Genomic DNA, 26278 nt, shown 5'->3' with positions numbered 1-26278 from the left:
AGCAATTGGGAAACACATCATGGTCTCAGGGGCAAAAATATTGCTTTTGTAAAAGAAAGGGGAAAAAAAGAAAAAAAAGCAGTGAAGTAAGTAACGGCAAATACCTGTGGGAGAAAAATTGGAGCGTACTGGGGAAATAGGTTTTCGATTGGCACCAGGGTGCTTCGCAAGGGGGCTGGCTTGATGCTGCCTTCATGTTTCACAAAAATGTTTGGGTGGTAGCTGGTGCTTTGATATGTGCAACTACTACTAACATTTCATAACATGGCAATCTAAGAGGTGAAATAGCTCTTGTATTTTCCAATCCATTAAGAACAGCTGCAACTCAGTGCTGATGGATACATCCTCACTTTACTAAATCAATGTCTCCTTTGTTGAGTTATATGAAGCCGTTTCATTGCCACGCAGATGGGAGATGCTAAAAAAAACATTTAAAAAATTAAAATAAAGAGGAGTTAAAATCAGTTATAGCCCACTATATGTTAGCATTAGCTGTCCATAGTATGAAGAAGTAATGGAAAACCAAGAAATATCATATACAAAAATAAAAGAGTAAAATAAAAATGGAATTAGCATTTGAAGTGACAGTTCTGAAATGCTAAAAAACCTTATCTCAAAACTGCATGTTTCTGGGTGGGAGAAGGATTTCTAGGACAAGCTTTTTCCCTAAGTGAATTTTCCAAGAGTCCCAAGTGTTATTTGCCTTCTAGTTCTGTAGTGTCAATATGGATTTCTCATACCAATTTCCACATAGCCTGCCTCTACAGTAAAAACATCTTGTGTTTAGAAAACATATTAAGACATTTAAAGGAAATGTTTATTGCATTTAAACTAACAGTAAAAGTGTACATGGAGAAGAAGTTATTTTCTTTTAAAAAATACCAGGTGGCCAGCATTAGGGTTAGCCCACAAGCTTGTTTTAGCACTGTTTTTTTAAAAAATCTTTTCTAGATGCCTAGATAGGATCCTAAGAAGCAAATGAACCCACAGATTTTCTTTGCTTCTTGGCTTTTGGGGGTATTCCAGTTTAGTCCCTAGTGAAGCCTCATGATGAAACACCTACCAAGACTCACCAAAGCATTAAGGTTTAGGTGGCTGTAAGTGAAATAACCACTTACAGGGCTACGGAGAAATAGATTGTGTTAGTCTGAAGGAGAACTGGGCTGTGGAAAGCTTTAGCACAATAGCCGATTGTCAAAGAACACAGCTCTAGCAAGCTCTGTACTTGCCACGGGCAAGGCCAGGGGCAAGAGCAGCTTAAAAAAGAAGTGAAGAAAGACCTGAAACTATTTGCTAACGTGGTAACAAGCACTACCTTTATTGTAAACCGACTCATGGAGAAGGTTGTTTTGGTTTTTAAACTGGCATGCTAATTCTGTGGCAGATGAACTGATCTCAAAGTATTCATAAGGATAATCCTTAGTGAGGCCAGTCCATTATTAGTGTTCTGTGGGTATTACATCTTCTTTAGTGACAGCAGTAATAAAATGTATTCTCCAAGTGCAGACAGGACCTATTTGAGAATCAGCCTCAAACCTTGAGTCCTAGGGGAGAATGCAGAATGCTGCCTATGCCTAGGCAGAGCTCTCAGCAGGATAAACCTCTGATTAGTGACGTGGAGGGTGGAGTGGATGTAAGTTTAATGTTATATGCCAACTCACATTAGACAGCCCTGTGCAACTCTGTCAGTTTTGGAATGCAGTTCGATTACCTTATCTAACAGGAGAGCTTGAACAATAGGATTTAAACTTCTGGAATACAACTGACTAGGCTAAATGCTATTTTTAGGAACATAGATAGGTAAGTTAACATACATATATGATTAACTTACCTGTATGCATATAGGTTATACAGTATATTACTTATGCATGTGTCTTCCTAGTTATGGGCACCTGCAGTGCTCTGAACACCTCACTTGCTACTCTCTGAATTCCCCCTGGCTGCTGAGGTGCTTCCAGTTGATGTGTGTAATATGGATGCTTCGTATACATTTTTCCCCTCCAACCTCACTACAAGTTCTTTATGTCCTTTATACTTACTACTCATATACCGGGCTGCATATTCATCTGCAAGTCTGTCAACATAGTTCACCTCCTGTAATCAGAAAATGGTGATTAAATGAACATCCAAGTAGAGAAGCTGTCAACCTGGTGTTCATCTTTTTTTAAAGTTAAAAAAATATTCAATTACCTTTCGCACTCATATGTCTCTGAAAAGGTCTTAAAAAAAAAGTGGCTTCCACGGTCTTAAGACAGAATCAAAGGTCAATGCCGATCACGTAATTTTTAGCATTTATGGGAATAAAGAAAAATAATCTTTGTAAAAAAAGTTTATGCTGCAAGCCTTGCAGTTCTCTGTCTTCTAGGGTGGGTTGTCACAGCTCCTAAAAGGAGCTTGGCTGGGGCATTTAGATTTTAACCACATCAAGGTATTGTTTCTTTTAGCTATCTGTTTCAGCATCTGGTCAATCTCATGGGAAGGTCTTTGAGACTTTGCTTCAGGATTAGGTTATATATAAAGTATGACAATGGAAAAAAAAACAACATGACCAAACCTTATTTATATCCTCTTACGTGCATAGGGAAAAAAAATGCAGAATTTTATATATGTGCCATCGACCTAAGAGGGAACATAATCCGCTCTCAAACTACAGAGTGAGCACAACTTCTTGTAGCGTGTGCAACAACTTTGACCTCCGTGTAATTACTCCAGGCTTACATCAATATAACAGTGCCGGGTTTCTCTTCACTTATTTTCCGGGAGTGGCAGGCTCTCTTCCCGCAGTGCTTATTTATTTCGAATTGGCCTATTTTGCTCAACAATTTGCACATCCTTTCTTTGGCATCTCACATTTTCCCGGACGGCGGGAGCTGGGGCTGTCCGGGACGCCCCGTCCGTGGCCGTCGGTCTCTGCCCCAGGAGAGCGGCCACGGGGCTCGGCGCCGCCCAGCACTGGAGGGCACCGAGCCCCCCAAAGGGAACCACCACGGCTGGGACCCGGCGCTGAGCAATTGCTTACGGATGAGTAAGCAGCAAATGTGGTAGCTCAGGCCAACAGCTCTGCAATTAGGGCTATAATTTCAGGTGTAGCCAGCAGTCGTAATGAATATTTATTTCGTCGTACCGAATAAAAGAAATCGCCCAGCTAAATGGCACGGGGAGTCCTGTGGGGTAGTTTGGTTTGGAGAGTGTGGGTGCTACTAGCGGGGAGCCGCCTCGTCCCCTCCCGTCCCGAGTGGGACAGTCTCCCTCTCCCCGCGGTGCGCAGCCGTAGGCTTATGCCCTCGTTCCTGCCCGAGCCCAGCCCGGCCAAGGACCCTTCCCGGGAAGGAAGGGTAAGGAAGGCAGTGTGCATCCAGCCGCCTTCCTGGGGCAGAGCCGGGCGGGGGATGGAGCGCCCCGCGGGCGCGCACGGGGCGGGGGGCGCGGGCCGGCGCGGGCAGGCTGAGCCGGGGGTCCGCGCCCCCCGCCCGCGCTGCGCCGCTCCGGGGCTCCCCTCTGCGAAAACCCCCGCAAAGTGGCCCTATTGGGTCCGGCGGCCCCGCACCCCGGCGCGGCTGCGGGAGTCCCCTCGGGTTTTGCTCCGTCGCTGGAGAGGGCAGCGGAGGAAGAACGCGAGCACGATGGGAGGCAGCGGCGGCACGGGGGGGCCGAGGGCCCTCCGGCTGCCCTAAGGTCTGCAGCCCCAGGAGCAAGAGGGCGGCTCGGAGCGCCCGTCAGCCCCCGAGTCCTTATTGCTCCCTCTCGGCAGCCAACCTCGCCGGGGCTCCCGCAAGCCAAGCGAGCGCCGCGGCTACCAACTGGCTGTTCCCGGGCGGACTCCAAGCCGCACGGATGCAATGCCCCGAGCGTCCGTCTCCTCCCGAGCCCCTCGACCGAAATCCGAGCGCCCGATTAAAGGTGCGAGGTCGGCGGCAGGCGATGTCGCGGCAGTACGGCAGGCGGGGAACGGGGCCGGGTCCTCCGCCCGCTCCCCGGCAGCATCCTATCGAGGTCTGAGCCGTGCTGCGGACAAGCACAGCCCGAGTCTTTTGTGTGTGCGTGTGTTTGGGTTTTGTTTGGGGGTTTTTTGTTTGGTTTTTTTTTTCTTTTCTTTTCTTCCCTTTGCGGTTTTTTTTTTTTTTTTCTTTTTTTTTTTTTTTTTCCTTTTGGTCTATGTTTAAGTTACTGTGGAATGAGGAGGTGCGAGGCGTCGTAGCAGCTCGGTGGCGGTCCGTCCCTACCGAAAGAGCCGCTCCACACGCGGAATGCTTTCCTTTTCGAGGATGGGGAGGTGGGACGGGCGCCGGGGGTGGCGGGGGAACCTCCGGGCCGGGGCGCACCTGCCCGGCCGTTCCCCGCCGCGCCCGGCGCCCATCAGCGTTGCTCGACGGGACGGACCTGAGGCGAGCGGCGGGCGCGGTAAGTACCGCTCCCTTCCCCGCGGTACCCCCTGAGCGCGACTCAGCCTCCTCCCCATCCATCCCAACCTCTCCCGCCCCTTCCCCGCCGCCTCCACTGGGAGCGCGGCCCCTTTAAGAGCCCGGCTTTGCCTCCCGGTAGCTGAAGGTCATTAAAACACAAAAGCGCTCCAGCGCTGCGGTCCAATATAGCGCATGCGCCCTGCCCGAGGACTGGCAGGGAGACGGCAATATGGCGAGAATGCCTGGCAGCGGCGGCGGCGGCGGAGAGTGGAGCGGCGGCGGCGGAGGGGGCGGCGGGCGCGGCGGAGGCGGCGGGAACAATGCGGGGGACCGGCCGTCCGGCCGCGGCGTCGCCCCCCGCCCGCACCGCTACTGCAGCGCCGGCGAGGAGGAGGAGGGCGAGGAGGAGGATGAGATCCAGGAGGTGCAGATAACGGGGGACGAGGAGGAGGAGGACGGAGCCGATGGGGGGCTGCTGCTGGACGAGGAGGAGGAGGAGGAAGAGGAGATGGGTCTGGAGTGGGACGGCGAGGAGGAGACGGAGCCGCTGCCGCCCGCCCCGGGCCGTACGCCGGGCGGCGGCAGCAGCGGCGTCGGGGCTGCCCCGGGGGGCGCCGCGGCGGCTGCCCCGGGGGGCGGCGGCGGCGGCGGCCCCGGGGGGGCGGCGGAGGACGCGGAGCTGGAGGCGGCCCTGCTGCTGCAGCGGCCGGAGCGGGCGCGGCTGAGCGAGAACACGCGGCTGGCCACCCGCTACGCCGTGCGCATCTTCCGCGAGTACCTGAGCGAGAAGGCGCAGAGCCCCGACTTCGAGACGATGGACAAGGGGGCGCTGTGCCGGGTCCTGCGCTCCTTCTACGCCGAGGCGCGCTCTAAGAGCGGGCAGCTCTACTCTAAGTCCTCCCTCATCAGCATCCGCAGCTCCCTCAACCGCTACCTCAACGAGCCGCCCTACTGCCGCACCCTCGACCTCACCAAGGACCCTGAGCTCCGCGCCGCCAACCTCACCCTGGCCGCTGTCATCCGCAAGCTGGAGGAGCAGGGCGCCGGGCCGGTGGTGCAGAAGCAGGCCATCACCCGCGCCGACCTCCGCAAGCTCTACACGTGCAGCGTGTTCAGCACTCAGAGCCCCTTCGGGCTCCTCAACAAGGTCTGGTTTGAGACCTGCATGTACTTCTGCACCCGGGGCCGGGAGAACCAGCGGGAGCTGGAGGAGGACTCATTTGGGCTGGCCGTGGACGAGGACGGACGCAAGTTCGTCTACTTCAAGGCGCTGGGGCCCTACCACAAGTCGCGCTCGTCCTCCTGGAGCAAGAAGCGGGCGGAGAGCAGCGATGAGGAGAACCTGCCCCGCATGTATGAGACTGGCACAGAGTTCTGCCCCTACGCCAGCTTTGTCAAGTACCTCTCCAAGCGCAACCCCCTCTGCAAGGCCTTCTTCCAGCGCCCGCGGGACCACTGCAGTGAGGGTGACATCACCTGGTACGAGAACAAGGCCATTGGGAAGAACCTCCTGGGTACCCGCATGCAGATGCTCTCCAAGGCGGCCAAGCTCTCCAAGACCTACACCAACCACTGCATTGGTGCCGTCTCCATTGCCACCCTCAACAGTATCGCTGGCATTGGCACCAAGCTGGGAGGACTGCAGCCACCCCACCACCACCACCCCCCTCCCCACCACCACCACCTCCTCCACCACCCCGCTGGCGGGGGCTGCTACACCCCTGCCGCCCTCAATGGTGGACCTCGGCCGCGGCCACCCGCTGCCAACCCCTATGTGCTGCCCAAAGACGGTGACGCTGTGCCAGTGAAAGCGGAAGCGGCCGCGGTGGCCCCGGCCAAGCGGGCGCTCTACGAGGCAGTGTTCCCGGCAGGGGCTGCGGCCGGCGGTGATGTATGTGGGCCCTCTGCCTCCCCCAAAAGACTCTGCCGCCGCCCCGCTGAGCCCCTGGATGCCGCTGCGCCCGCCGTGGTGGTGGTCTCAGTGAAACATGACCCCTTGCCTCACCTCCTCCCCGAAGCAAACGGGCACAGAAGCACCACCTCACCCACAGTAGTTTCACCTGCTATTGTTTCCCCCACACAGGTAACCGGCAAAAGAAAAAGGAAAAAAAAAAAGTGGCAGCCCCTCACCCTGCCCCACATAGTCTGCACTGTCCCCCCTCCTTTCTTCCCCCAAGGCTGGGCACTGAGGCACACTGCCAGCTTTGGGGTGGCTCTTGGGGTCACGCTCACTCTTCAGGCACCCAAAGAGCCCGGATGCAAGTTATCCAACTTACTTGCCCCTCCAATCTCCTCACGCCCCGCCACAGGTCCAGTGGCCACTCACTGTGTGCTTGGGTTGGACTTGAATGGTGCCTGGGTGCTGCCATGCTCTCCCTCAGCAGCAGCACCGACAGCTCAGCCCTATGGGCTCCCCTTTTCCTCCTTTTTATTTCTTTTTCCCCCTCTTTTTATTTCTCTTTTTGCGGGAGATGTGACTTATGAAAGTCGGGCCAGAATAGTAGATAGGGGCATCAGGTATCATTAGTGTGTGTGGTGTTCTTGATGTGCTAATGAACTATTTGAATAACCTCAAATGCAGGAAACAGCCGGGAGAGTACTCAATTACACACTAGTAATGAGGGTGTAATTTTAAACTTCAGAAGTTAACAAGAGGGTTAATATGGCAATTGCATTCATCTTGTATTTGTTTATTTAAAATAGCTCTGTTTCCTGGCAGTGATCCTTTTTTTTTTTTTTTTTTAAAGGCAAATTGGCTTTAGTTGAATTAGTTACCAGAGTGGTGAAATATACAGTAAGAGCACAATTAAACGGGTTTAGGTGCAGCTTAGCTGTGGAATGAGCCCAAATTCGATAGATGTGTTTCGTTAAGGTAAAACAGTGTTGTCAAAAACGCTGTTGAGCTGTGCCTTAATGTGTGCCTTGCGGAGCCCCCTCTGCTGTGTGCCAGCACGTGCTGGTGCCTGCTCCCCATCCCCTCCAAAAGTACTTTCCTCTCGGGTGTTTGAGAGCTGGAGCTAAATTACTTCAATTAAAGACTCATTGCACCTCTGCAATTGGCTTGAAGTTTGGAAGTCATTCTAACTAAATCTGTAAAGTGTATGCAGTTACGTTGTGCCCCATAAAATACCGTGTTTCAGGCAAGAACTTTACTGCTGGCTGCCCTACATGATTACAAAACCCCTCTGACATTCTTGTGTCAAGTAATAACAGGGATCGCAGCCGTCAGCCAGAGCGCACAGCGCTGGGCAAGCACAGGTATATAACATGCCTGAGCTGTTTCCCGAGTGGAAATACCAGTTCTGGACAGACTGACCCTTTCAAAGAGTTTGCCAACTAATCAACCAGCCTGAAGGCTAATTGGGGTGGGGAGGGGGAGGGCAGGGCTCCCAGTGAATGCCTGCATAAGCGTCTATGTTCTTTAAGATACCTGTGACCTCTCCTTTCTTTTAGGGAGGCTTTTTTTGGACCACTTCAGTGGAGTACTGTAGCTTGATCTCCTGCTGTGTGTATCTGGTGTCTCTGAATGGCTTAGAGGCTTGATTTTGTGCAGATAATGTTTTTGTTCTAGCTCATTATTCCAGGTAAAAGCTAATGCTCCTCGCTGTATTTAACCCTAGATTCCTCTTTCCCTTGCTTTTAATGACCGTGAAAGTAATTTTGAAACTTCAGTTTAGCTTTTTAGGAGGAGCACCGCACGTGAGTCTGGGAAGGGGAAGAGGGAACTGGGCAGAGCAGTCAGTGGTCACGGAGTGTGCGTGTCTTTAATCTGTTAAACGAGGTGTCTTGGTACTTTCAGTTGTCAGACTAGAGAACTCGATCTCTACCCTGGCCCACAAATCTCTTCACACTTGCATAAAGCTCAGGCGAGGAGAAATCCAGCTGCTGTAGTGTTTGTTGCAAAGCTGTGCTTCCTCCGGGAAGCGTTCGGAGCTGTAATTCTCGTTACCAGCGGGCTATGGGGAGAAAGGGAGAAACAGCGAAGAGAGAGTACAACAGGCATCTGCTGTTTTCCTAAGTGTATCAAGAAAGAAAATGAGCAATCAGCAAGGGTACTAGAACTAGGCAGTCTGGATTTTTTTCAGTAAATATATGGAAATGTTCACGTCCATTCACAATTTCATGAGTTAAATAAGGTGCCCAGTCACTTCTGTACCTGAATTTTGCCTTTGCGACAAACCTCATTCATTTAAATCTTTGAGAAAGAGAAGTGTCTCTCTCTCTTTTTTTCATCACCAATTTTTCTTGTGTCAATTTTAACTTACGCACTTCTGGGATGTGACAAAATGAAAAAATACTGGCTGTGGAATGGATTTCCTTGGGAGAATGTTAATGCTAAACTTTTTCTCTCTAGCTACCTTTTATGATACTTACACTAATCGAGGTCCAGGGCATTTCCTGGGGAAATTAATGACTGGCTGGAATTAATGGCCCAAGGCATTGCCTCAAGCCATTGACTCTCCCAGCCGGTCATTAATCCCCAGGAAATGCCCTGGCCCTCAATCGTTATTGCCTAATTATAAGCAAAGAGTTCCTAGGCCTTTTTACTGAATATATCTCATCAAGTACCATGACACTAAATTCCACTGTTGACAAATATTACGGATTCCTTGAAAACACCAAGGTCATAAGTTTGTGGTTTGTTGGTTGTCTTCTTAGTTAGTCTTCCAGAGGAAAGATTCTGGTGAACTCATGGATTTGTGCAATGCTCTGGTGAAAAAGTGGTGGCATAATGTGTGGGTTTCTTAGCTTCTTTATACTGTGGGCCTTTTTTTTTTTTTTTTAATAGCATTAAGCAAAATGTGGAAAAGATTAATTGAAAGCACTAAATGGGGTGTCTTCAATTAGCACTATCTGAGCAAGAATGTTAATTTTATGCTTTTATGTTGTAGCTCCTGTTTTTTCTTTTAGCCCCAAAATGTCTTTTCAACACTGGGTTTGTAGGAGCCTCTTCCAGAGCTTGGAAAAAGTACATTAAATGTTCATCTTGATCCAACTATTGCTTTAGGTTTTAGCCTTAAGAGCAGCATTTATAGTGTATTTTAAGCATACAGCACTGCCATCATGGCACAACTTTCTTTTCAGTCCTTATTTGCTCTGAAGTGTAGCAATTTTCCTGCCACTGACAGCAATGCTTCAGTTCAAGTTGATGACAGAGAGATGTAATTTGGCTGTTGTTCATCTCCCATATTGCTGAAAGATGAACAATAGCTAAAGCTTAAACTTTTGATGCTACAATGTGGTGGTAGCTTTTGGGTTTTATGGATCTGGTACACGCTGAACTTCCTACAGCAGTAATACCCAAAAATAGGTGTAGAAAAATAGTTCGGCCTCTGCCATGGGGGAGGAGAGTTGCCTGTCACTTGTAGATGCTTTGGTTATGTTTGTTGTGTAGCTTGATTTGGTTTCTCTGGGCTGTTTGTGAAGAATTTATCAGCTCTTAAGATATCTACCAAAAGCTTAGTCATTAAAACCTGAGCCATGTGCATTTATCTTAGATGTTTGGGGGAATCCTGAAATGCTTTTTTTTTTTTTTTTCCTTGTGCTTTAAATTCAGAGTTGCCCTTTTTGCTGTCTTTTGATCTGGCACATGTCTTTTCATTGCCTTACACTCTCTTTGAAGGGCTGACTTCGACCCGAACCAGAAATCTAGTTCTGACTGCAGGTTTTGCAAAAGAAGGCAGAACAATAGCACATGAGGAATATGAGTAGGCAGTAAGGCACAACTCAGAGCAAATCAAACGTAGCTAATAAGTCTAGCCCTTTTTAGTCTTGGGTTTTCGAGGAGGTGGATAAGAATCTGTCTGCTTGATCTTTGATCTGGGAACATCCTGCACTTTTGTTAAATGATGACAAAAAAGACTTGTGTTTTGTACAAGTATCTCTAGGACTCTGACCAGAATCGTTGCTAGGTGCTTTCCTGGTGTGCAGGGCAGGGGAGCTCTTCAGGTAGCTTCAGGGAAGGATGCTTAGGATCGTGGTGTGAGGATGCTAGGCTTTATTTCTGCCAGGGTAATTGATGAAGCAATATCCCTATCTTAAGGGCTTAAAGTACAGTAGCTATTAAGACTGATGACTGCTAAATACCTTGTTAGTTCTTGTGGCAGTGCTAGTGTTGATCAGATTTCAGAGGTTAGTGCTGGCTACCCTACTGCGTAGTTAGTGCCCATCTCTTTGATTACTGGATTATGCCAGGTTGCGGGAAAATCCAGGATTTGCTAGGTGTCTTTTTTAAGAGAAGCACTGAGGTTAAAATCGTAGAAGGTGAGGGTTAAAGAAACTTTAAAATGTGCTTAAAGAAACTGTATCTACCTTAGAGGCTACTGTTTGTTACTTTGTTACTTATGGGTTTTTAAATGAGGGGGCTTTTTCATTTTCTACTAAATTACAGGTGGAAACTAGAACTGTAGAAGGGACTATTACACCGGATAGTCATCAAAATTGCTCTGAAATCCTTGGAGGGCAGGAGGATAAAGTAGTAGTGGTGTCAGGTATGGTCCCCAAAGCTTTCTTATCAATCTCCACGGTGAAATGCACGAATTCTGGCTGTTGCTGTCTTGGGTGGAGGTCAGTGTTGTTTGTAACTGAGTGCTTCTAAAGATTGTTGAAGAGAGGCAGGGTTTTTCATTTTAAGAAAGTAGGATATCCCGGGCTATGTTCCTTATCATGAACATGAGGCTTGGTAGCATGTGAGCGTTTCCCAAGATGAGCACAGGCCAAGCAGAATAGAGATTAGGCTTAGTGACCTCATATACCGCTTTAGGGGCAGTACCTGAACTGAAAGGAATGAAGGGAGCTGTTTTTTCTTTCCTAGACTGAGGTTGGTTCGTTTTGGATTGGCTGTTAGGGAGGGAGTTGATTTAAGGTGACTTGGGAGAGTATCTCAGAGAGGATCCAAGAACAGTGTTTTGATATGCGCCTTTAGAACGGTGGCTGTGGAACTAAAGGTCCAATACTGTCTTTGTAGGTCCTCGTGGTTGCATTGGCATGATATATTGGAGGTATCAACTTGTGTAACTATTTCAGCTGGTGATTTCTACTGTCACTTAATCTTTCAAAATATCTTTCCTTTTTAGAAATTAAACTCGCTTTATTTAGTTACATCAGCCTTCAGCGATAGCAGGAATGCAAGAGGTGACCAGTTCCTTGTAGCTCAAATGAAGATAACCTTTTTAATACCATCAGGAGAAAAAAAACAACATCACTGAAGTGCTGCTGTATTTTGACACTCTTTTACATCCTGTGGAATCTGAAATGACTATGTTGGTACTCTATGCACATCAAAGATAAAATGCACAAGCTTAAAGGCAGCAGAGAGACTATCTTTTTTCTTTCTTTCTTTTTTTTTTTAATAAAAAGTATTCTGTGATTATCCTGTAAAAGATTTCCCATTGCCCACTGCTCTGCTTCTAGAGAGCAAGAGATCAGAAACTGCTCAGTCTAATTGGTGAGTCTGTATGACAGGGAGCTGCCTTATTTCATGTATGGTGTAGAAATAAATGAGTGCTTAAACCCTTTGAAACACACCACTACTGCAAAAGCCATAGGCTGTAATTAAATTGAATGTGGGGTTGTATTGTCTTGTGCCCTTGGCTATAAACTTGATAACAGGCCATGGTACCCCCACTATTGTGTTCCAAGCTGGAACCTAATTAGAGATGTTGTAGATTTTCAGTCACTTTCAAAGCCCTTCTGTTCATCTTTTTCCCTGTGTCCTTTTTGTATTATTTTGCTTTTCTGTTTCTGAAGCAACAAATGCACCCTTCTTTTCAGAAGGAAATTGTTAAGGGCATGTAGCCAAATATGTATGTGCAAGATAATTTTTTTATCACAATTTGGATTCAAGGGACAAGTGTTGGTAACTGCATTTTATCTGATGTAGAAGAGATTTGTTAGTGTTGAGACAGTAAAAATATATAATCATGTTTCCAGGGAATGCTTTCTAAGTCTCTTCCAGGCATTTGAGAGGGGAATAAGGAAGGGATTGGAACTTCTCATAATACCTTGATCTAAAAGTAACATTGGAAGATGTAAAATTGAATTCTGTTCTGGTTGTTTTTTGGGTATTATCAACAAGGAAAGATGGCTTTTCTGGGCTTTTAGAAATTTACATGCTTTGCACTGAGCCAGTTTTAGTTGATCTGAAAACCTTCAAACTTGCTAAGGACTTAATCCCCAATGAGAACAAGTACCTTTGTTGTGTTCTTAATGCAACTTTTAGTTTTGAAAGTGATCAAAATTGTAGTGCACAAGTATATTATAAACATTTCCAATAAATTCTTAGCTAATTGTTAAGCTTACCTACTTTATGCACGTGTACACTTCTGTAGCTAGGGCTGATCATTTTAATGAAATGGAAATTGAGCGAAATTTTAAAGCGCTATTCATTTTACCGATGTATGGAATTTTTATTTTTCAGTGTGTGTTTAGGGCACATCTGCTCCATGTAGCACAGTTCTGAGCTAGCTGCTCCTTGAGACTTCTGACTTGCTTCAAGTCCTAGTCTGAGTGTTCTCATGTGGTTTTGCAGTGTTCTTGGTACTTAAAATAGGTCGTGTAGTCTGAATAATGCATTATTGTGTGACTTCTGGAAAGAGGTAGTCGCTTCTCTTCAAACAGTGGCACCAGCTGTAGGAAACCAGTCCTTCCCCAAGGTGGGGGCAGGAGATGAGGATTGAGTGGAGCTTTTTTGGTAGTGGGGGTAGCTTGTGGTGGGAGGGAGGTTGTTTGGTAGGTGCTGTTCAGGTAACAGAGGCTGGAGCACTTGTCTGTGTAAAGGGAAGAGAGCAGAAATCTCTTTACAGGAGGAGAGGTGTGAAGCTGAATTTTGGCTTTCCTTTCTTTTTCCTTACCCAAAAAGTCTTGTGGAGGTGCTGGGGTGACTTCTGAGCTGAACTTATCTCTACCACAGTGCTTCATTTCCCACCCTCCTCCTCAAAGTCCCCAGGGACCAGGTCTGATGATGCTGTCATTTGTTTTAGTTTGGTTTTTGATATTAGGAGTGAGAGGGAGAGAAGCTTGTGTAGTTGAGACTCCTGTGCTTGGTAGCTCTAATGAAGAAGCCACAGCTCTCAGGCTCCCTGGCAAATTGACACCTGTGTACTCTGTTACTACTTCTGTGTCAGTCTGTCAGAAATGTAATGCATAAATGAATTACTTCCCTAAAACACCTTTATTTTAAGCTTTTTTTGCGTGTATGTGTCTGCTTATGTTTATTCAAAGTTAAAGATTGCTGGAAAAATTTCAAGAGTGATTTCTCAACACCCTTCAGCTGAATCCTGAGCTTTTATTCACCATATATGTGTGATAAATTTAGCTGCTTCTTTCGCTGCTGTTGACTTTTCTCTGTGTGGTTCTAGTAGGCTTCAAAAGCGGCAGAAGGAGGTTGGGCTGCAGTAAGGGCAGTGCCTGATGCCTTGGCTTTGAGTTACTGAAGTCCAGTGTAGTCATACTGAGCTCTTACTCTGATCCAGGGTCACTGGAGGGGAAGCTCGTCCTCACCTTACTGGTGAGAGCTCTTGTTTTATGGGTGAGGTGTCTGCAGTGCCCACAAAGGAACAGCATTGAAACTCTTGAGCTCGATAGCACCAGTGGTTAATTACCGAGCATCCTGTGGCTGAAAGCTCCCCTGGAGAAGCAGCAGCAGAAGCGTGTGGTGTGTCTGGCCAGGGTGGGGGGTGGGAGCACGGGTGTGTGGGTTTAGCTGGAAAGAGAAGGGGAAACCTGCTCACCTTGTCCTCCTCACTTCATTTCTACGTGGGGTGGCTTGAGACTCTTTTTGACCTTGTGCCTGAAATGCGGGGAAGAGGAGAAGCAAGGAAGGTGAAGTGAACTTAAATAGCTTCCTTCCTCCCTTCTTACAAGGGCTGGCTGTTTTACCTGTGACATGCCTGATAAATTCCTTCCCTTGCATTGAAATCACCCCATTCAGAAGAATTCGAGTCATCTGAAGTGCTGTAATTAACCCATCTAGTTTTGATGCCAAATTGGGAGGACCTAGCTGAGAGTTGGGTTGACAAGTTGGAAAGTGTAAATGGGAGCACAGATGTCGTAACAGAATCCTATGGCTGTAGTACAAACTGTGCTTGAAATTCAGATGAAGAGGGAGCCTGCTTCAATTGATTGCCTTTTTGAGGGTTTCCCCGTGTTTCAAATGATTTTATAACTAGCAGCAGTGGCTAGTCACAAAAAAAGCTTGCTTGCTATTCCTCCTTATCTTAGATATGACAGTGACACCTCCTTATCTTAGATATGACAGTGACACCACCAAAACTGTCTGTTTGTGGTAATGCTTTTTGCAGGCTTTTATCAAGCTGGTCAGTACTAGTTTCCATCTTGGGTTTAGAAAATGTTGTGTCTTTCTTGTCATCATACCGTAGTTTCTGGAAGCTCTCCCTAGACTATTGCAAGACCAGGTTCACATTTTGTTTAAGTTTTTAAAATACTTTTTAAGGGATGGGGGAAATAATAAGATGCTCTAAGCTTGTGGGGTTTGGCTAGTCAGCAGTTCAGAAAGAACTGTTTAGCTTTTCAGTTCATTTTCTCTTTTCTCTTAATTTAGTAATGCTGAAGTATGTATCTTGCTGATTATCTCTTCGAAAATAGTTTCCCTGAAAAAAAACCCACTTTCTCTGCAAACACACACTGATCAGTGACTGATAAACTTGAGAGTGGAGAAGTAATTGTTCTTTGAGGAAGAACAGATAAGGCAAAGCTATGTGGTCCATGAAACCATGTGAAGAAAACTTAAGTGCTCTAGGACTGACTGATGCTGGTAAGAATATGATTTTTTTTCCCAGCACAAACACTTGAAAAAGTTATATGCCTTTGCAGGGATAGCAGTGTGAAATCCCTCAGCCTTTGAATCTTTTTTTGCCCCCAAGAACCGTTTGAAAATGAAATAGACAGAGTGGGGCTAACGTGGTTTTGGTGTCAGCCTCAAACTGCTGCAAAATCGGCTTTCTGAAGCTGCTGCCAATCCAAAGCAGTATGTGTAACACAGTTTGATTTCTGTAAAGTAGAAACAACTTTAATGTCCTTTCAGAACTCTGTAGTTTTGCTTTCTTTTGGGGGTATTTGACACACTTCCAAAGCAACCTTATTACTGGTTTTATCTCTTAGAAGTCTTTGCAAGTTACCTTTTTCAGGAGACTTTTAGTGTGTTACTTTTGAGATGCACTTGACTACAAATGTTTCCACTGAAAGTACTCTAGATACAAGTTGTTCCCTTCAGTTTTAGGCCCTGGAAAGTATCAAAAGTAAGGAATTGAAAACAAACAAACAAACAAACAAAAACAAACAAAAAAGAAAATTAGGTATTGTAACTAGGAAGTATAAATGTGTCAAAATGGGCATTGCATGTAGAATATGCAGTGACTCAGTACTAAATATAGTATTAGCTGAGTTGCTAATGCATTGTATTGATGTATGGGAGTAGCACTACACTACTGTGTAACTGGTAAAATTATCCCCATGGCACAGAGGAGGTTAATTCAACACTTCAAAGTTTACTGTGGTACTTTATTAAGAAAAGATTTCTCATTCTTGTGCTAAAGTAGAATTTTAACCAGTCAGTTTTTCTCAGTAGAGTATAGTATATTCACTTCCAAACTGCCAGTGGATATATTCAGGATCATGAATGCAACAGTAGGCTATATTTGCAGCACAGGATAATGATGTGGTAGTAACTGTGACTGTCATGTAAAACTTTCAGAAGCTTGTGTATGTTGTTTTAATTGTTGAGAGATACAAAGGCATCGGGTCAAATCTGTATCTTTCAAGGAAAAAATATAATAGATCAGAATTTTTAGAAATTTAGATTTCACAAGGCCCATGTCCAAATTTTTGCTAAAACAGCAAAACACACTCCTCCTTCTGCTTGGTAACTCAGCTGGCTATTCTAGCTTATAAAGGCTTTTTTATTTCTGTAAAGTGCTGGACTGATTTGACTGGACACTTCTTTTGCTACAGGGTTATGATCTTACCAGCGTTCGTTGCTGCGAAATGCTCTGGTGCCGCGGTGTTCTGGCATTGTTCTGAGAAGATTACCAGTAACAGAGCTGCCACAGCTACCCAGCTACCCTAACCCTCACAGCAGCTGCCCCTTGCCTGGCACAGGGGGTGGCAGTGCCCTCTGTCGCCCTGGCCCTCCTGCAGGGAGTTGGTTCAGGCTCCAGGCACAGGAGCGCTGCCACTGGAGCAGTGATCATGCAGCCCTGGGATGATGGACACTGCTGCCAGCCCATGGCTCAGGGTCCTGCAGCCCTTCTCAGGCTCTCCTCCCAAAAAGGGAACTGATGCTATAAAGAAAAATTAAAATGTCGTCCCCTCAGCCCCAGTCTTTATAAAATCAAAAGGCTCCAAAAAAAGACTCAATCTGAAAACTTTTAATTGTCTTTAACATTAATGATAGTGGTCTGAAATAGCTGTTACTTACTTTATCTGAAGGGACTAGATTTCTAGGAGGGGAAAGGAGCAGATATGAGCTTTCCAGCCTATCTGGAGGCCAGAGAGGGTTAAATAACTGAGCTAGCAGGATTTTGAAGGCAGAGCATGATTATTTTGTGAGAAGAAAGAGATGGAAGTAATAAATTGAAATGGAAAATAAGAAGGAGAGGAAAAGCAGGGTGAGAATACCTTACCAACTACCTTGTTGCAGCGTATCAGTTTGGGAACTAGATTAACTTCTGTATACCAGAGTGATTCTGCTGGATCAGTTTAATGGATTCAAGGAGCAAAAAATAACGTCTCTGTTTGGAGAGGGGCTAAAATTGGAGGAAGAAATTAAGGGGAAAAAAAATCCTTCTTTCCTAATGCTAAATAACAAATGTAGTAGGTGCACTGAAACAGAATTTGATCAAGGAAAAGACAGACCCAGAGGGAGGGCAAAGAAGAACTATGCTTTTTTTTTTTTTTCTTTAAAGTAGAAAAGCTAGAGGAAAATATAGAAGAACAGTTAAGGGGCAGGGAGGGAAGTCTGGGTTTTCTTCAACTTTAGAGTGAGTTTAAAAAAAAGTGAGTGGGACTTAAACTAAATGCATTGTATTATTGCCTCTTAGGGGAACTAAAATCTAAAGGGTTTTTTTCCTTAACCTTAAAAAATATGAAATTTAAAACAGTGGTTTCCTGTAGAGTTTTGTGTTGGAATAAGCATTGGTTCTTGAGTATGTGTTCTGAAAGAAATCTGCTGTCAGCACGGTGGTAAAATGGCCTGTAAGCATCGTGTTTGGTTTTATGCCTAATGGACAATAAAGTAGTTTCCTCAAGCTACTTGAAATACTCCTTGTAAACTAAAGTGTCCAGATCAATTTCTCATTCACATCTTATTAAAACTCACTGAGGAAGTTGGGAAAACATGTTTTTGATCAAAGTGCTGTAGAACCTATTTGTATACTCTCTTAATCCTTAAGATACTTCATAAAATTGCTGAGAAGAGCCCTAGTGTGTTCCTGCTTTCAAAGACAGCTTCATCCCACCTGGATGCCAAACACAGAGAGCAGCTCCACTGTGTAGTGGGAGGGCACACGGAATGTGTACGGGGTCGAGGGGACACAGTTGGAGTGTCTTGTTTTTCTCATGTTTACCTGACTCACAGTTTCCTAGTGGAATACTAGGATTGTTGAATTATTTGTATGAGTAGCTGTCTGCATCCAAAATGACTTGTGCATGCTAGTCTATTCTGTGTATGTTAATGCCTGAATTTCTCTTGTGCAGTCAGTTCATGTTACATGACAACTTTAAATGCCTCGGTGGTGTGCTTGATCAAAACACTTTTTTTTTTTTTCCTTTCCCTAAGGAAACACATTGTGTCATAGCTCTGAGAAGTCAGGAATTTCTTGTTGGTAGGTGGATGGCCGGGTGCTAGCTTTCAGAAACCCATTCTTGAGAAGAAGTTAAGCTGCTATCATACTGTACTTGACTTTTTTCATAAATATATTTTAAACTTTTTATGATCTCTTCTATCAAGTTTCTGCCTGTGCATCTTCTTGAGTAGGAGGCTCAAATCAATATTTACAGGGTCTGCTTTCATGTTTTATATATACAGCTATATCAAGATGCATGGTTATGCATTTTATAAGAAACTTATTCAAGGGGAAGTGTTCATCTGATCAGCAGTATCTGCTTTTTTAACAATGATAGGAGGATGCTTTGAGCACTGTTGTATAAGCAGTAGGAGTGTGCTTTAGAGAAACTGTCAAATATGCTGGCTTTCTTGTGCCTTGAAAATTGTGTTTAACTGTGCAGAAAAGTGGCCACCACAACACAGAGCCTCCCTGGGCAACAAGTGTGCTGCCTGCATGCCAGTGGGACAGTGCCACAAAAGTTGTGTTTCAAGACATAGGAGATGACAATGTTGGAGATGCTGTACCAGCTAATGGAAGACTATAAGCAGGATACAGGATACGTGGCAGAGATGTTACTCTGGCTGCACTAGTGAAAGAGTCAAAAAAGGGGGGTGGAGAGAAAGGCCCCCAACTGTAAAAACAGAAGGCTTGTTAGCTGTCCTTAAAGCACATTTTTTGGTGGCTCATCAGAAATTAGCAGTCTCAGTCTGGATCTTAGTGGGCAAGTATCCTTGCACTGGAGGCTACTAGAACTCATGCTGGTTGTCCCTGCTGGTGGCAGCCTGGGTGGTGAAGAGCTGCTCTTGCCCCAGAGGTGAGATCCTGACCAGCAGGACAGGGTGACGGCCACGAGAGAAAGCTTGCTCTGCCAGTGGTGCACTTGCTGCCTGGATGGTCTGCTGGGCTGTGGATGTGATGTTACCTAAAAGCAGAAGACTCCTGTACCAATTTAAGTGGAAAAACAAGACTAATGGCCAAATTTCTACGCTCTGTGTCTTTTACTAATTGTGAAAAATAGCAGTTTGCTTCTCCATCCTCCTGGCTTCACTATCTTCTTCATATAACTCACTGACTTTTACTTATGGCTTCTTGTCTCTAATAATTTCTTAATGAAGCAGACAATTTTATTTTATCCTGTATGAGCTGCTTCTCATCATTTATTCTTGTTTCCCTCCACTCCATTTCCACTCCAGGCAAAAATTATTTCCAGAGAAGGGCTGGATGTGTGTCATTCCAGAGCTATTGTAAATGACCCTACAGATTTGCTTGCATACCCCATTTTCTCACCTAGAATGCATGCAAGGAAGGTCATATGGGGCCTGTCCCCATACCCCATCCCCACATCAGTGGCCAAGAGCAGATGTCTGTAGAAGAGAACAGAAATGGAGAGATAGCTGTTGCTTCTCATGTGGGTGTTATAAAGACATTTGCCACTTCCCGCTCTGAGGTGTAACTGATGTGTCAGAAGCACATTAATCGTTGAAAAGCAGATATTAACAGAGCCACATTGGGTCTGTGGGATGAATGGACCCCTTTACATCTTCCTCTCAAACTGTTTTGATGGGAATGTTGATTACAGACAAGGTAAACTTGTTTGTACTTCATTCATTAATAACAAACTGTAAACTGCCCTGCCTCCCCTCCCCACAGGCAAGGCACTTGAGGAGATGCCAGGCAATTAAAGTACTTAAGACAGTAATTACAGTCAAATATACAACAAAAATAAAATCACTGCACATGATTTTTTTTTATGCTTGGTTTTGTTCTATGCTTTTATTAAACCGCAATTCTTGCCTCATGATTGAACAGGAATCTATCAACTGGTAATAACAAAGTGTTTGACAAGCTTTCTTCAGTTCATCTGGGTATTTAGTAAACTCTTTGATGGTCTTCCTACTGAATTCATCACAGCTCAGATTCCTGTTTTTTAGATGTATCTTGCTATATAAAGCTGGTGTACCTCTGAGCCCTAGCACCAATCAGTAGGGAGGTGATACCAATGCTATCTTAAAACTCTTCCTTTCTTACTTTTCTTGCTGATTTTCTTACTGTACAAGGAGTAGCATCTCTAGTTATTGTGATGGTTAGGAAGACTGAATTAGGCTGAGGTGTTCAGTTGGCTTCAGATATTTGAATTGAAGCTGATGCATTTTAAACTCCAGAAATTAGTGTCCTCAAGTTTGATTTATGAACCTATTTACTGAGTTAACATCCTGAAGTAGAAAGTTGTGTGTGTCAGCTCAGTATTTTTAAGTGAAATTCTAAGGGACTTCAATATTCCAGATAAAGTACACTTTAAAAAGACAGAAACTTAGCTGTAATGAGATCCAGCTGGTGTGCATAAACCTTTCACGTTGCGTTACATAGTTAAGTTGGTAAGTAATGTATGGGGAAATGTTCTGGTGGCTTATTCCTTTGTACTGGAGTTTTACGAGGCTGTGTAAATACTGTAAGTATTTAATGGGGGAAATACAGGATTAAAAGCAAACAGCTGATGATGCATGGTACAGAAATGTCATAAAGCAAATGTGTAGTAGTATCCTTTCAGTAAATACTAAATGACTGAAACATGACAGTGTTCACCTGTGTTAAAATAGCTCTCATAAGAACAATTTCCAATTGATTGGTTTGATTAGCGTGACTAGTTCAGAAGTAGGTTGCTTTACGCTGGATGGCATCAGAGTGTGGATTCTCTCTGAGTGATGTTTAGACTGGTCTTTTTATTCGGTAAAATCTACATCTCTGTGGTATTCAAAGCAGAGGACAGGCTCATGGGCTCCTTACCATAACTTAACAACCTGTTCTCCTTTCAACAAACTGTAATTACAGAAGTATAAACTACATCTTCATTTATTTCAACGGTAAGAGCATGGGAGAAGAATGTGGGAAGGCATTCCTTGTGCCGCCATCAATTTGGTTGCCTTCCTTGCAGTTGTTTCATAAACATCCTAGAAAGCTCCTGAAAATACCGAATGTGGAATGTGCCAAAAGTGGTTAAAATGCAAAACTTTGTCCTCTGACAGACAAGCCCTGGCAAATCTTAGCTTGATGCTACTGCCCTCGGCTGCCCTCCTCCTTTGTGGAAGGCTTTTGCTCCCTTGTGGAGTCAGCAAAAGGAACCGTGTGCCTGCACTTTAGCAGCTACAACAAACCTTGGTCAAGAGATTAATATTTTTTGGGTGCTGTCATTGTCAGCAGCAAATTGAGTTGCCATGTTTAGTCTGTGAACTGGAACAGAGGAGGCAGGGGCATGTAGTCTATTTTGCCAGCTCTGCTATGGGGGTGGTAGCCCTGGGGAGAGGAGTGGTTAAAAAAGAGTAGTCTGAAATTGTACAGCTATTTGCTGCATGATGATGTCTGTGCCCTCAGCTATCCTCATTTAAATGGAATGGTCAGGGAGGTATCATAACATATTTAAAGCTTAGGTAGCTGCTCTTATGAAGAGCATAATTTACAATAATTGCCGCTTTTAATAATGAACTGATCTGAGATGGCTCAATGCCCATTAAACAGTTAAAATGACAACTTAGTTTTAAGATGCTGTTACCAAATAGGTATATTGACCTCAAGCTGTTCAGAGGGATATTGTGGGGTGATTTCCATAGCAAAGGTATATTATGCTTAGGCACCCTTCTGCAAAAGGGAAACTGAATTTCGAACTAGAAATAAATCTTCACTTTCTCAAGATTTATTCAATGAAAGGTGAAAGAAACATTCAGAATGAAAGTGAATAGTAAAAATCTTCTGGTTCTGTGGGTTTGTAAGTTCTCGTAAATCAGTCATCAAGTTCCCAGTCATGACAACCACGTCCCATACTCCGACATTGCAGCCACTGCAAAACTCAAGAGAAGGATGTAATCAACCCCTAATAAAAGCAGCAAGCCAAACGAGTAGCATTAAAAACCCAAGGTGCTGTCTTGCAGATTTCTGACTTAATCTTTTGCAGGCTGTCAGTATGCCAACAGGCTCTTTAAATCTTCCTCCCTTTCCTCTGTGGGTCTCCACGTTGCCTCTTTCTGCTTGGTAAAGAAGCAAGCAAAAATTGCGTACGGGACTTTGTGCAGGGAAAATGGGCTGAAGACCTCTGATAGCTCATACATAAGGATTTGACATGGCTCAGTATTTTGTGATCCTTGTTTTTAAGGAAATGCTCATGTAACATATGGAAAAGAAATAGGTTAAAAGTCAAAGCAGTGATACTGAGTGCTCCTCTGTTTTTCTCACTGCCCTGGGGACTGAGGTCCCTGCTGCTCCTGGTGAAGCCAGCATGAGGAGTGGAGCTGCACTGCTGGGCATCAGCCCTGACTCAGGATTAGCAGCAAGGGTGAGGTCTGGGCACACAGCACCATGTCGCCCAAATGGCCTGAGTTAAAAAATGAGGATGAGAAGCATTGCTGCTCAGCAGGCTTGGATTGCTTTGGCAGGGCTGTGCTTCTCACTGTGTGCAGGACCTGTGGAGAGCCAGTGGACCTGCCAAAGCATTGGGAGCAGTGGCTGAAGGTACTGATAGGGGTGGCTGAGGACCCAACAGGTGTTGGGGTGTGCTTCTCCTGTGTGAAGTGGCCTCACTGGAAGTGAGACGTGAGCTTCCTTCAACCTCGGAACAGCTGATTCCAGTGCTCTGCCAGCCTCTAGCCAAAAGCTGGCCTGAACCAACCCTGCTTGGCTTGAGATTCAGTGGGATCTCAGTGCAGTGGGAATAGGAGGCACTTTGTTCTCCATCGTAGATCCACTGTGATTAAACGTGGTAGTCATGAGGCCGGATTTACTGCTGTGTTCTCCCTGTTTTGCATTGCACAATGGCACAAACACCCAGAGAGCGAGCAAATTTGATCCGTGTTTCCTAAGGATTGTGAAATTCTCCTTCTGTACAAATTTTCTGGCTCAATTTGAAGCATGATTTATAAAAAAGGCCTTTCCTCTTAGAGTAAATGTGATTGCCCTTTCTGTAGGGCTGCAAGATAAATGTTCTTAGTCTTCAAGGGAACTTTTTAGGCATGCAATCCTTAACATGGCTGTCTTCTCTGCTGCACACTTTACTAATTTAAAGCTATTTAACTGAGATGCAAAAGAAAAATATTGTTTCTTCAGCATTGGACTTGATGATGCTACACAAGAAACACAGAGTAAGGCAGGCATTTGTTTTGCACTGTTCAGAGGCTTTTTAAAATCCTCCAAAGTCTGCTGTGGTTCTTACTTTGGTCAGTTTCCTCTGTCTGCCATTGCAAGTAGACTTTCTCTTGCTAATCTGCTGCCTGAAATACTCTTTGTTCAGGAAAGCAAGTCTCTTTCTGTTGTAATCAGGGCTAGGAATTCAGCTGCAGGGTCACTCTTTGTGCTGTAGAGTTCACTGACCATGTTTTGCTTCTGGCAGTCCTAGCTTTGGCCCCTTTACACAGATCAATGCCAGGCTAACCCCATTTATTGCTACTACTGAATCAAAACTCTGCTTCTCCTATTTAATTTAGCTCAAAATAGATGTAATGCAAACAAGCGTCAGCATGGAAAAAGAGCCGGAAGAAGGGGAGGGAAAAAACCCATACTCAGGGGTTTTTTGAATGAAATATACATTAAATGGTGCCAGGCTCCAGGTGGGAGGAATTAGTTGGCATTGTACCATTAGACCCTTTATAAAAATCAATCATTATCATTGATTCTAATTTAAATATGGGTATTAGAGTTTATCTGCTTGCCTTCTGTTCCCTTTTTATGTTTAAAACCATTTTTAATGTAATTGCTACTGCTCAAGCTCAGCCATGCATTCAGATTTCTCCTGGGTTTCTTAGTCCTAGATGAACGTCCCGGTTCATTCTCCTGGCACTTCACTGTGCCCTCACAAGGTGAACCTCCATCATTATTACTGGATTCCACAGCATCAGCATCCTAGAAACTTCCAGCCTTGCTTCTGGTCAAGTGAGGCTGCTGCTGGCAGGAGTGTGTCACTCTCGGTGAAGCTACTTGATGCTGAGCGCTTTGTAAGACTCATCACTGCGAGATGGGTTAAGAGGTTTTGTTGAAGCAAGCATGTGGCAGGCAAGACTCCTGTGGCTATCAAACTCTGTGAGTCTAATATAAATTTTTTCTGTATCTGTGGCACACCTCAGAGAAAGTGTTGGGCACCGCAGGACCTTACTGGAATTTTAGATGACAAGACCTTCACAGTGTGCTTGGCATCCAGCCATCTTTCCTGGCTAGGGCTGGAGTTAGGAATTCCATTTGCCACACCTCATTCCGTGCTGCTTGTTAAATATGTGGAATAAGGCACACACATACCCTCACCCACTGTTGTTTTCTGGATTGAAGTTCTGTTCGTTGTGCAAGGCAGCGTGGGTAGAAATCATGAGGTCCGGTTTTTCTGCTGAAAAACAAAATCCATTTATCCTTCCACTCTACTTCCTTTCCCCACAGATAAACCTCTCCCCAAGCTATTCCCTTTTGCTTCTTCAACTCTAAGCTGGTGTTCATCAGAAATCAAGTGTTTAGGTGACTGTGTTTGTAATGGGATGGAAGATAGCTGAGACAATCTCCAACTTAGGGATTGTTACTGAAGTTAAGTTCTCTTACACTCTGTTGGGTGATCACCACAAGACTCCTGAAATCCTTGCTGTTTGTTTCAAATGCACCTTTATTTCTGACATTACAAATCTTCTGTTCTTGAAGCCAGGCTTCTCAATTTTTTTTTCTGGAGGAGAGACCTATCAACTGAAATGTCTGGCATTTTGGGGGAGTTTGCTTTTGCTTTTGGTTTTGGTTTTTTTCCCCACTCTTAGCAATTTAATGCCTCCTCCACCTTCTATCTGCTCTTTCCTTTTCCTTGCAGGGTTTGTTGTTTCAAAAGGGGATGCTTTGGTTTCCCGCTCCTGACATGCACTTGTGTCACTGTTGCCCCCTGTCCTTGCCCTTTTCAGGAATGCTGCTGCTTCAGCCTCTGCTTTCCTCCTTTTCCACACCAGGGAGGGAGCTGATGGTTTCCTCCACTGCTCCTGAGTGGGAGGCAAGCATGAAGTGAGACACAAGCTGTGGAGGCCTTCCTGATGTTTCCCTCAAACTTACCTGGTTCCAGATAAAGTCCTTTGCAGTTATCTCCCATACTTTATCTGAGATTGGTCTTTTAAACACTCTGGATGTGTCACCATATACAATTGTCCCTGTCAACTCATCCTCTTGTGAATGTTTCTTCCATTTTTCGGGTCTCTGTTGGAATATGGTGGGTTTCTTGCATATGGTTTTAAAAAAAATATTTCATCATAGTTGGTGGTTGTCTATACCTGACACTTTCTCATACTTTTGATACTCAAAACTGTTCTTTTAATGATTTTTTTTAAAATCTTTTTTCCCCTAATCTTGTAGTCTTTATCCTTCTTTAAAGTTGTTTTTACTCTATTGCAGAAGACAGGTTCAAAACTCAGTGTGGGCCTAGAGAGGGCCCTGAGCAGCATGGTCTTACTGGTTATTACCACTCACGATATTCAGTGAGTTTGTTTCCTCTAGCTTTGGTTAAATGAACTCTTCCCCTCCTTCCCTACAAACCCAACAAAAGATTTCTTCGAGTATTATTCTGAATGGGGGTAAGTTTATCTACAGCTTACTGCCTCAATAGCAGCTCAAGTGAGCTGAGCCTTCTGGCCATGGTCAGCTTCTCCAACACAAAACAGCCTGACAGAAGAGACATTTATTTCATAGCTAAATGCTTATTACCCCTTGGTGGCTGATGTCCAGGGTTGTCTCATTCAACTTCTTTGCATTTTGAAAATAATGTACCTTTATTATGTTTATCTTTTATCTTCTTGATGAAGTGCTCTTTGCTGTCTTAAATTTGAGCTGTCCCTTGGAATCATCTAAGGATGTGATTCTTCTCTGTGCCATGAGGTGGATATATCAGCTATTGGTTTACGCCAATGTATTTTTATTTTCAATTTTATTGAAATGTGTTGTACATTAGAGGCAATAAAAGCCAGTAGCTAGAGAAAGTGAGACAGGCATTTATCTCTGATTGGCAGGTATAGATTTTTCTGCTTTAAACATTTTCAG

General features: G+C 44.9%; 1 protein-coding gene across 6 annotated transcripts in view; it reads left to right on the top strand.

Moving 5' to 3' along the window:
- Positions 1–26278, top strand: part of KCTD1 (potassium channel tetramerization domain containing 1) — a 100146-nt gene that overhangs the window by 28331 nt on the left and 45537 nt on the right. Inside the window, exon 1 of one of the 6 annotated variants that reach the window (XM_069004647.1) lies at positions 3507–3900. The exons of 2 other annotated variants lie outside the window; for them this stretch is intronic. In XM_069004647.1, the coding sequence (XP_068860748.1) occupies positions 3835–3900 (66 nt within the window). In that variant the 5' untranslated portion in view covers positions 3507–3834. 3 more of the 6 variants (XM_069004646.1, XM_069004644.1, XM_069004648.1) reach the window with 3 other exon arrangements.

Source organism: Aphelocoma coerulescens, chromosome 2 (assembly GCF_041296385.1).
Source record: "Aphelocoma coerulescens isolate FSJ_1873_10779 chromosome 2, UR_Acoe_1.0, whole genome shotgun sequence".
Taxonomy (NCBI): Eukaryota; Metazoa; Chordata; class Aves; order Passeriformes; family Corvidae; genus Aphelocoma; species Aphelocoma coerulescens.
The sequence above is the reverse complement of the archived record's forward strand: the minus strand, read 5'-3'. Positions and strand labels throughout refer to the sequence as shown.